Here is a 12,500-nt window from a genome sequence, read left to right on the forward strand (position 1 = left end):
ATGCGGACGTCTCCTCGGTCTCTGGCTCTGGTCAGGATGTAGTCCAGGGTGTGCCAGTGTTTAGACCGTGGGTGTCTCCATGTGGTCTTTTGTCGTTTTGGTAACTGGAAGATGGTGTTGGTTACCACAAGTTGGTGTTCTGCACACAGACCCAGTAGGAGTTGCCCATTGGCGTTGCAATTTCCAATGCCATGGCGGCCGATGATTCCCTCCCACAGGCGATGGTCTTTGCCTACTCGGGCATTAAAGTCGCCAAGCACAACGAGCTTGTCATTGGCGGGCACTGCCTGGATGGTGCGGTCGAGCTGGGTGTAGAAGGCAGCTTTGTCATCATCGGTTGAGGTCATAGTCGGGGCATAGACAGAGATCAGGGTGAGGTGTCTGTACCACGTGATGGGGATGCGGACAGTCATCAGGCGCTCACTGATGGCCTTGGGAGCGAGGTTGTGCTGCTGCACTAGCTGGGAACGGATGGCGAAGCCGACACCGTGGATGTGAGGCTCCTCTAGGGCCTTGCCTTTCCAGAAGATGGTGTAGCCTGTTCCAGCTTCCCTGATGTTGCACTCTTCGGGTAGTCTGGTCTCGCTAAGAGCCGCCACATCAACATTGAAGCGGGTTAGCTCCTTGCAGACGAGGGCTGTACGTCGTTCCGGGCGGTTGGTGTTCGTCACGTCTTGGAGGGTGCGGATGTTCCACGCACCTAAGGTTAATATTGGTAGGATGTCCGCCAGCCGCGGTGAGCTGACCAGACGGGTTTGCCGTGTCCGATGTTTACCCCACCTTTTCTAAGGGCCTCCCCATGTGGGGTGAGCTGCGGTGTCCTCAATAGGCCAGCACAGTCACGGGTCCAGCTGCCGAACTCTGGTGTCACGGCACCGTCACCAGAGAGCGACTGAATCTTTGACTCGCCGCCTGAGTGCAGTCGTGGGCTAAGTGCTTCCAGCTATCCAGGCCTGCCCCCTTCACCCACGGTGCTGTCGCCTCAGGACTTGGTGGTGGTGGTGATGATGATGGTGAGAAAGAGATGAAGAAGGGTGGAGGAAACGACAGAATGCCAGTAGCTGGGTATATTGTTTTGGGTGGTCGTGGCTTTGCAACGGCCACGCACACACACTTGGCCCACACTGTTTTCACTGCGGCTCAAGACATATGAGACAGGCGGCTTCTCCGATGTTGGTTGCATCGAGCTGCCGGGTTCTTGTTATGTCTAGGCCCGCCTTGTTGCCTGCCCGACAAGCATTGCCCTCTTCCGCCGGCGCTGGGAAGCTCCGCCGTTGGGGTCTTGTTTGGTTTGATTTTGGAGTTTTCCTTCTCCTAGCCTTTGCCTATCTTAAGATATATATTATAAATGTTATATATATATATATATATATATATATATATATATATATATATATATATATATATATATATATATATATATATATATTCAAATAAGCCATATATATTTTTGATACATTAATGTCTGGATTCTCTTAACGACCTCGGGATCAGAGCCCCAGGCGAAATCACACAAAGACAAGAGCTTGGCTCCGGCCGGGAATCGAACCCTTCTTCGTGGCCAAGTGGCTTAGTCACTGTCTATACAAGCTTGCCGACCAGGGTTCGATTCCCGGCCGGAGCCAAGCTCTTGTCTTTGTGTGATTTCGCCTGGGGCTCTGATCCCGAGGTCGTTAAGAGAATCCAGACATTAATGTATCAAAAATATATATGGCTTATTTGAATATGAAAATAACGTAAAAATGTGCAAAATTTATCATATATATACATATATATATATATATATATATATATATATATATATATATATATATATATATATATATATATATATATACATATATTTATATGCAGGGCACTGTATTTGGAAAAAGACCAATCACAGGTGCAAATGCAGTTTGTACTGATGTTTGTTCCAGCAGGAACAACTTTTGGCATGCAACACTCTTTCCCCAAAAAGAGATGGCCCAGGATGGGTAAAGAGGTTGGAGTCCTACATTCCAACCGGCACTGCACATGTTTGTTTTCATAAGAAACAGAGCACAAGGAGCGAGTGTGCAAGTACCTTTACTGGTACATAAACTTTGAGGGTAGAACATTCACGGTATGTACCAACTTACCTTGCGAATGAAGTGGAAACATACTAGGATCCCTTCCACAAGTGGAATGTACTCAGCACTAAAGTGTCTTTCCCACGTTTCCTATATGGAGAGAAACAGTAAAAATCATGTGTATGTGACTCTTATCTATCAGACACCATTCACAGCTTCAAAAACATTCTAAAGAATGTAAAAGGAAAAGACCAGCACCCTATTCATGATGAAGGATCAGGCAGTCGGTCCTTTGTGAGACCGACTGGGTGAAGTAAATACGTTCTTGGTGGAGAGAAGACCAATCCCGTAGTGACTGGTCACACCAACAAAGCTCAAGTATTGACGGAGCGTGGACACGGAAGATGATGAATATATGACACGTGTGCCCCTAGTGCATTCAAATGCAATGCTCCTTATAGTTTATATAGGAGATATCTATTTTAATGTTGTTACTCTTGTTACTCTTCTTAGAATATTCTATTTTCCTCTATTCCTTTCCTCACTGGACTATTTTCCCTGTTGGAGCCTCTGGGCTTATAGCATCCTGCTTTTCCAAGTAGGGTTGTAGCTTAGCTAGTAATAATAATAATAATAATAGCGCATGGAAATTGTGCTCATGCATTTATGCTCATGAATGATCATGCTCGTAGAAGATTGTGCGCTTGGATGATCATAGGCTTAAATTATGAGTTTGTAGAATTTAAATACATGGAAGATCTGCACTCATGAAATGCAGTGCATTATTGTTAGAAACAGTATGAATGGATACAGTATGAGCAGAAGTTATAAACGTCGAGACCATGTGCGCAGAAATTGCTGGTACTCATGAAAGAGTTCTTACACAAGTATGCGTAGGAGTCAGAAACATCGAGACCAAGTGCGTGGGAATATATTGTGCATACATATCTATTGCATGAGTATGCATGATGGACAGTACAGAAGAGACCATACATTGAGCATGAACGCATTAATCTCAGGTATACGTAGAAGGTAGTACGTTTCAAAACCGGGGTGTGGATACCTTGCACGTAGACTCCTGATATGTGTAGATTCTTTCATGAATACTAACTTCAGATCAGTCCAGAAATCGGAAAAAATCACCCTTCAATCCCAACCATCAGTGCATACTTGGTATGCCACTGTCTGTCACACGGGGAAAGAAATGGCAGGAGTCATGTGTGTCCACAACTCCTATCAATCGGTCTTACTGGGCTTCTTTGATGAAGACCTCTATGATTTTCTCCTACAAGTACGATAAAGCAGAGAAGGAGAAACTTTAATTTTATCTTGGATTGTCCAAACTGGTGACAACGCCTCAATGGAGAAAGCAATAACAGGAACTCTATGAGGAAACTACTCCACCAGGTGATGCGTCCTTAGCTTTTTCCAAAAGACGGGAAGACACTGATGAAAGAAGAACGCTGCCCCTCTCACTCACACTCAGTGGCAACAGAAACTCCTCTCTCTTATGGAGTACAACCGTGTCCATGAAAAGCTAACTTCCTCATGGTTATGTTGACATCTCCAGACCATGCACGTGAGGGAATAAATAGCAAACAGATATGCTGTCTGACAGGTGGAAGAATGTAGTTATCAGCAGGTTGCACATACAAATGTCTTAGCGTTTACAGATAATGGGAAAACACTGCAACATCGGACTTTTTCCTTAATATGCCTTGCACATAATGCTCTGCAAACCAATTTATCTAAAATAAAAAGGCAGTTAGGGTTGCTGGTAGTACATGTGTATTATTCAGCAGCTGAAAACAAAGTGACTACTCATTATTCCAGCAAGGGGGCGTAACTACTACATCTCATTAAATTTTAACACCAGCATTCCAGCAATGCTGAAAACTCAAATCTATTACAGGACGAGGGTTTATATATGTGTAGGATCTATTTGTCTTTTCTAAAAGAAATAAAACATAAAAAATAAGTGCCTTTGTAAGTAGAACAGTAAATGAATCATGGTTCCATTCCTTGGTCTTTGAAATAGGATATTTTTTATGGCACCTCAAATGTGATGTTTTTCCCTTATCATAAAGTAACTACCATAGTTTGGGTACTTAACAACACAATTCTTTACTTCAGTATATAACAATTTATACAGTAAGTTGCTTCTTTGTGTTTAATGCAAATGGAAATTACCATATAAAAGGAATGTTTGCAACTGGGTCATAGAAACATCATCATGAAACATGAGCATGATATGAAGCTAGTTGGTCACAATGAAATTTCGTGACTGACCAAATAAGAAATGCCACGTAATAATGAAGAAGGGGCTGATATTTCATTTAGATGATGATTGCAATGGTGACTCGGTTCCAATGATAAGATAAAATTGGAAATTAAAAACATCTCTTTGGGGGAAACAAATAATTTGGGACAAAGTTATACATAAGGAAGTGATACCGAGAAAATATCCTACAGAGGTTCTGAATACATCTACATAATTCATCTATATTTGGGTGATGTTAATATTAATATACACCCTACAGCTAGAGCGAGGTGTCAGATACATATGCAAGAACAAGTGACATGAAAAGCACCATAGATTATGCTTACTATATGAAATAGTAAGGATAATAGTCCCACAGTGTTCTATCAAGCTTATACAAGAAAAGGGTGTGCTTAACAAACATCATCCCTCCTTTCCATAGAAAATTAATAGCTCCACATTCCGGAGGATGCTAATCCACCTTTAGTTCACGCTAATATTTCTCCAACCACTACTAAAGGACCTACGTACGACATGAATCATAAATACTCCGAGTTTCTTTCAAATAAAAGGTAGCAAATCCAAGCTTTCCAAGCTTGTTTACTCTCAAAATCCTCAGAATAAGCCTTAAATTCCTAACCCCTAAATCCAAATATCTTGAATTCTGCTCCTTTCATATACAGTAATTGGGTCTGAAATATAATCTGGAGATGGTGGCATATTTTAAAATATTTCAACTAAACCAATCAAGTGCAATTACACCAAGCCAAAGATTGTAATCTACTATAAAAACACAAAGTAAAAAGCTGACTGAACTTGTGTTCAGAACACAGCAAGAAACATGGGGGAAAAGTAAACAATAATGCAAGTACTGTCACAGTACCAATATCTGATAATGAGGGGTCTCACCAGATGACTGGACTATTCAAATACAGATAGAAACTCTTGTTTGCACATCTTCTTAACAAAAGCTGGCACTGGAAACATATACTGTAGACAATTGACTATTGGGTGAAATTCACTGAAATAATACATCTTACACACCATGCAACCCTTTCAGTTACACCCTATGGTAACATTATCCTCATGGTGAGTATAATGAACTCTTCCTGTTATTTCTTTGAAAGGCTCAATAACTACATACCAGTGAAAAAAATCATGAATTGCTATTTGAAATATGAACATACCCTCAACAGCATATCTTTGCATCGATACTGAAACCATAATATACCCGAGTTCTAAAATTAAACTATTTGACAAACCTGTAGACTGTAAATTCGAACAAAAAATCAGAAATGTATAAAATATGAAGCAATTGCAGTAAGGATATCCCTATAAATCTATATTGTTTGACGTCATACATAATAATTCCTAGAAACTAACATGTGTAACCAGAGTCCTATTTACAATACTAACACAAAAACTATGACTTTAAATTATGTACTGTAATTTTTAGTATCAGCGAGGTTCTGTTATAATCAAGGTCTATATATACCTGGACCGTGGTTATAATATGCCTTGAGTATTAAAGACCGGTACTAAGGGCACTCACCTAAGATCCGACAATTTAGGATATGCACAAATTCGAAGAGTTTTCGAGTTGGAGCCAACAGCATAGAAGCGACCAGAAGGATGGAACTCGGCACATCGCACAGCTTGAACATCCTCTAATGCAGTCACAGCAAGGAAGCGCGGTTTAGCTTCACTATCTTTGTTGCCACTCTGAAAACAAGTTAGAACGCAATGTTAAATTTAATACAAGATACTAAAATCTATGTAATTATCATTATTAACCCTTTTACCCCCAGGCTCTTTGGAAATTTCCAACCCTTAACCCCCAGGGGATTATTTTTTTCCCAGCACATTTTGCAGTATATTTTTTTTAAATTGCTCTAACAGCCTTAATTTTTGTCATAGAGAGGTCACGTTGGTCTCATTCTCTTGGAAAATGCCTGAATTTTTTCAAAAAAATATGAAGAAAAAAATTTTTATAGCATTTTTTTGCAAGGACGTACCGGTACGTCCATGGGGGTAAAGGGATGGCTTTTGTGAAATGTACCAGTACGTCCTTTGGGGGTAAAAGGGTTAATAAACATGATATGTGGTACATCCAATATTCCCTTTGTATGGTATCACAGACAGGATGCCAAAGGAGATTCCACACCGCAAATCATTGTATAAAAGGGCCCCTTGGCTCGTCTTGGTCCATTATAACTGAAAAATAGAATTCACGAACCACTCATATCCTGCCTGTACAGTAACAAAGATCGTCAATAAAATCTCTCCTCTTTACCATAAAAATAATGTACACACAAGAAATAATTTTTCTTTTAATATACAGGTCTCTTCCTGTTTGACATAGCTCAAGGATTTTTTAGGATTTCAATACCATTAGTTGTTTTAAATGCTTAGAAGACTATTTTACGTGAAATTAACTGTTCCTTTACTTGTTTCCACTACAGCAATGCGCAGCAAAGCTGTTGATGTGTAATATGAAAAGGATAAATGGATGACTATAGTCCATTTCTTTTAGCGATGCATATTTGCACCGACTCGCGGTGGTGCCCTTTTAGCTCGGAAAAGTTTCCTGATCGCTGATTGGTTAAAATTATCTTGTCCAACCAATCAGCGATCCGGAAACTTTTCCGAGCTAAAAGAGCACCGCTGCGAGTCGGTGCAAATATGCATCGCTAAAAGAAATGGACTATAGTGAATATAGATATATTGCAGACAAAGATTGAAAATCTGCTGTTACAACATCCTTAAATCCGGAGTCCTTTGACACCAACTGTCCTTACCAGTTTATAATTCTTGATGACATTTCTTTTCCTTGGAAGAAGTATTTTCGCCTCATACCATTCATCAATGGCTCTCACTCTTTCAAGAGAATTTGATAAAGTTAAATGTCATGTAATAATCTCATATTTGTTATCTTAGGAGAGCCAACCTCAAGAAGGGGACATCATGAAACTTCATAACACGAACAATTACTTATTTCTAACTAATCTAAAAGTAGACAATAAAAAATGGCCAACAAATACCTTTGAAGTATATAGACAAAGAAGTAAAAGCAAACATTAAATAAATACTATTACTCCATTGTTTGGAAAAAAAGTAGTTTATTTTCCCAAATACGCATCTAAACACTTCCTATCTAGTAACTACTTTCAGATACAGTACAGGTATAAATCTAAGAGGGGAAAAATCATGATTACGTGGAGGAAAAGTCCTTCTATGAGACAGATCATTACTAAAGAGGAATAGCAACAAGGGTAAAGTAGGCAGAGACTGAAAGATTACTGGTAACTAAAAGTATTGTTCTATAGGCAACTGGAGTGACTTTATGTCTGTGTATAAATAGCACTATGGGTGAAAACTAAATAAAATGTAATTTTGAAAAAGTGAGAATAAAAAATAATAAAATTCAACCGAAAGTGTGATAGAATGATCATGCCACAAATGAAATAATTTCGAAGAGATGTGGTCTAGAAACAGGTAAATGGATGAGAAAATTTGGGCATATTTTAGAACAGAGGAGGGAAAAAAAAAACACACGGTATGGAAAGACTTTGACTAACTGGAAGGACCATTAACCCACAAAAATGGCATAGATGAAAACATCAACAAATAGGAACTCAAACAGTGGACACAAGAAAAACGAGACTGAAATGAACTTATTTTGAGTCTCAGGCTGAGAAGGAAAATTAGACATAGAACCAATGCGGATAAAATTGCAAGATAAAATATAAAAACCAGACCAAAATATTTTCCCTACATTTTCTTGCAAAAAAATTATATCAACTAAAAAGATTAATCTGTGGTGGATAATGTGGGAGGGTGGGCTGTGGCACCCTAGCAGTACCAGCTGAACTCGATTGAGTCCCTTGTTAGGCTGGGAGGAACGTAGAGAGTAGAGGTCCCCTTTTTTGTTTTGTTTCATTTGTTGATGTCGGCTAACCCCCAAAATTGGGGGAAGTGCCTTGGTATATGTATGTATGTATGTATGTAAAAAGATTAATAACTATTCTACAGCATTCTTATTCTATTCCGAAATATGAGAGCAGAATTAAAATAATCTAAAGCAGAACATTTTCAAAATCTATACAAGGCCCATTAATTCAAAGAAATGAGCTGGGGCATCTTTCCTTTCCTGGAAGAAAGAGAAAAAAACCTACCTGCTGACCTGAAGCAGCTTAAGAGACTGACTGTTTCTATCCAATATTTGCAACTTGTGAGTTAAATTCAAGCGAGAAGAAACAACTCACGAGATAAGCACCTTCACTGATATATTCTTTTTAATATGCAATAGAAAAGTTTTTCACTAATATTTTTTTTGATATGCAATAGAAAAGTTTTTCACTAATATTTTTTTTAATATGCAATAGAAAAGTTTTTCACTAATATTTTTTTTTAATATGCAATAGAAAAGTTTTTCACTAATATTTTTTTTTAATATGCAATAGAAAAGTTTTCTCTGTGCTTAATCAATTATCATTAATACCAGCAAACCTTCCTTCACTGCCCAAAATGTACTTATACGCCACTAGATTATATCTTAAAACTATATTTACTTTCATGATAACAACTGTTACTACATTTATGTGTTGTAATATCTATGTTAATAAATACTAAAACATTGCATTTAATGGATTTTGTTTTCCCTCAACTAAACACTTAGATTTTCCAAACAAGCATAAGAAACACACTAATATGTATGGGAAACATTCAACGAAATTTATGAAATTTTATATGGGAATTTATTTTTAAATTTTGTGAACACAACGCAACAATCTGAAGAAAACTTGATTGTTGGGAGACTTCTGAAGAAACTAAGTAGTCATGATCATAAATCCAGACATACGCTTAATGTAGAACTTCTATGGAAGGATAAAACAATATTTTGTGAAAAGTAAAGAAAATATTTGGGTGTTAACTGACAGTACGGCATATATTTGACACAATTTCCCCGGTAGCAACAGAAATTCTTATAACGAAATTTCATGAAAATAAAAAATGCAGTTCCCTAAAATAATTAATAGGGTCTTATAAATAACAAAACTAAGCACCTATGTGAAGAATAATAAATAAAGCTGTTATCTAAACATTTAACTTACTAGCAAAAATTTGTCTGAGAGAGAGAGAGAGAGAGAGAGAGAGAGAGAGAGAGAGAGAGAGAGAGAGAGAGAGAGAGAGAGAGAGAGAGAGAGAGTCAAAAACCTTTATTCCATTATAAAATGGTTATTCTGAGAGAGAGAGAGAGAGAGAGAGAGAGAGAGGAGAGAGAGAGAGAGAGAGAGAGGAGAGAGAGAGAGAGAGAGAGAGAGAGAGAGAGAATTTTGGAAGCCCCAAGAAATCCATTTCACAACAGATTGATTTAAAAAAAAAAAAAGATTATACAGTACCAAGTAGCAAGCTTTTATTAAACTGACTTACCGAGACCGGATCCTCCATCGTGCCCATCTTGAGTACTTGAAATTGCTTTTTCACTTTAGAACTTCTTATATTAAGTCACTTCAGTTCAGGGAAAACGAGCTCAAGCGTTAGTCACATCATTACTCGTCAGTCACCACTATTACTGACACACTAAGACAAGGCTTTCTCCCTCTCCCCCTCTCTCTCTCTCTTTCTCTACAGTGAACGAGGCAAAGAATTATTCTCACTTCTCTCACTTCACATTACAATGCACATCAACTCCTCCTTTCATAATGTGCAACTTTAAAACACACTACACAAATTAAAAATGGCGCTTTTTAAAACACTGACGGATTCCCATTTCCAGGGACAAAACGCAGAAATACTAATCCATTACCATGTCGCCACTGTCTTAATGGCTTATGTTTTTAGTTTTTATAGAAAAGCTCTTATTAATATAAATTACTTTGATCAACTGATATGTACAAAAAAGTCGTCATTTATTTATTCAAACTCTAGATATTATTGCTAAGTTCATGCCATTACCAAACAAGTGTCCTTGAACCCCCATGATTGAAAAACAGAAGATTTCAAATGTGATACCGCGAAGAGTGGATCATGACATAGAAAAAACTTGTATTGTTTAAGTCTCTCTCTCTCTCTCTCTCTCTCTCTCTCTCTCTCTCTCTCTCTCTCTCTCTCTCTCTCGTAAACATTCAGCAATAAAAATACTTTTTTCTTTCACAGCCCCAAAATGTTTCTTACCGTAAACTTCCAACTGGTGATGACTATACATGATTTAAAAACAGATTTCAAATGTGATACCGCGAAGAGTCGATCATGACAAATAGAAAAAACTTGTATTGTCTCTCTCTCTCTCTCTCTCTCTCTCTCTCTCTCTCTCTCTCTCTCTCTCTCTCTCTCTCGTAAACATTCAGCAATAAAAAAAAAAAAATTTTCACAGCCCCAAAATGTTTCTTACCGTAAACTTCCAACTGGTGATGACTATTATACAGTAGCTGGGCAACTCGTAGCAGTTCCTAGATATACGGTAAAGTGTGAGCTAAAGCGTCAAGAATCCATCAATCTGCCATCACTTTCTCGACACTTGAAACGACGCTGTGAAACTCCCTATACTGTACTGCTGAAGCTTACAATTAACGCTCTCAAGTATCTGAACAATTCAATGCAAAAAAGCGAACGTACTCTTTATTACGGGTAACCTGATAAAACAGGTAGGCCTATATGAGTTTCTAGCATAAGTAATAAACTTCTGTCTACAAATAAGCGACCTGATTTTTAGCGATACGACAAATTAACAGATATATTACACTCACGCATTACAACTTTTGTATTTTTACTTTGTTCCAGGTTCCTTCGTTGCTAAAAAGAAATAATGTTAATTAATAAAATAAAATTGGTGGTTGGATGAGTCATTATCAAATATAAAAAAGTCATAGCAAAGAAGCGTTATAATACGACACCGGTCCTTACTCAAGTGCAGCAATAACTATCATCATCATTGTATTTGGGTAAAAGGGTCTCGTTTAAAATGATAGCTGATTCGGTGGCATTAAACTTATAAGGCATTTGTTCAGATTCCCAGTCATTGTTATTTCCTTACTACAAGAAAAACCTGAAGACTTATCTTTTTAGAAAGTGTTATAATAGTGACCTGAAAACTATTAAGCCTGAATACAAATGCTAGCGAAATAACTGATAATGATACCGAGCAAAATATTAACGGGAAAGAAATTATTTTTCACACACCAAGGCCCGCCTGAACAGACCTTTAGTGTCTGATGGAGGGCGAGAAATAAACCCGTAAAAGTAGTAAGTGTATTCCGTCAGTTACAATGGAAAATTTATATATAATGAGATTAATGTCATCCGTGAAAATTCTTTAATGGGCAGAATATACAGATAAGTACTTATACAGGAATTCCAAATGGGTATTCCTAAAGAGTTGCAGGTCGTCGTTGGAAACCTACGAAGAAAGCACAGGAACGGGCTACTGGCAACCGGGTTCTAGGCCCGGAGTGACGGTCTGAACGATCCCCCGGTCTCAGAATTCTCCTTGACATTGTATAATGGTTCTTTTCCGCCATTAGCTCGCTTCGCTCGCATGAAAATAAAACATCAAGCTCGTATGTACTGACAAGCGGTAATGTTGAGCTGCGCACGCTAACATTACAGGGAAATAAAACATCAACTTCGTATGCACTGGCAAACGGTGATGTTCGCGCATGCGCAGATTATCAAGGAGAATTCTGAGACCGGGGGATCGTTCAGACCGTCACACCGGATCCTAATACTTTGATGATGACGAGGAAGAACTCTCAAGGAATGCCATTTCGGAATTCCTGTAAATATACTTAATATTTTTTTTCCCATTAAAAAAGGATGTCCATATCTCCCACTTGATAAAAAATGAATTTCGTAACACTACAAGCGCAATGCAGATGTACAGAATAATGTTGTTAATAGTTTATATTTGAGATGTCTGTTTTGACGTTGTTACTTATTTTAGAATGATTTATTGTTAATTTGTTCTCTTCATTTATTTATTTCCTTATTTCCTTTCCTCATTGGGCTATTTTTCCCTGTTGGAGCCCCTGGGCTTATAGCATCTTGCTTTTCCAACTAGGGTTGTAGCTTGGATAGTAGTAATAATAATAATATAGACAAGACACCACCGAACCAGAGTATGATCTTCAACGAATTTTATCAATATTATCATCATTATCTGAACAATGCTTGAAATTACCCCCCCCCCC

General features: G+C 38.1%; 1 protein-coding gene across 1 annotated transcript in view; it reads right to left on the bottom strand.

Moving 5' to 3' along the window:
- LOC137646902 (WD repeat-containing protein 47) overlaps nt 1–12,500 on the bottom strand; it is a 358,427-nt gene that overhangs the window by 43,604 nt on the left and 302,323 nt on the right. Inside the window, exon 7 of the mRNA XM_068379977.1 lies at nt 5,864–6,033. Within this exon, the coding sequence (XP_068236078.1) occupies nt 5,864–6,033 (170 nt within the window). The remainder of the gene's footprint in view (nt 1–5,863; nt 6,034–12,500) is intronic.

This window comes from Palaemon carinicauda, chromosome 1, assembly GCF_036898095.1.
Source record: "Palaemon carinicauda isolate YSFRI2023 chromosome 1, ASM3689809v2, whole genome shotgun sequence".
Taxonomy (NCBI): domain Eukaryota; kingdom Metazoa; phylum Arthropoda; class Malacostraca; order Decapoda; family Palaemonidae; genus Palaemon; species Palaemon carinicauda.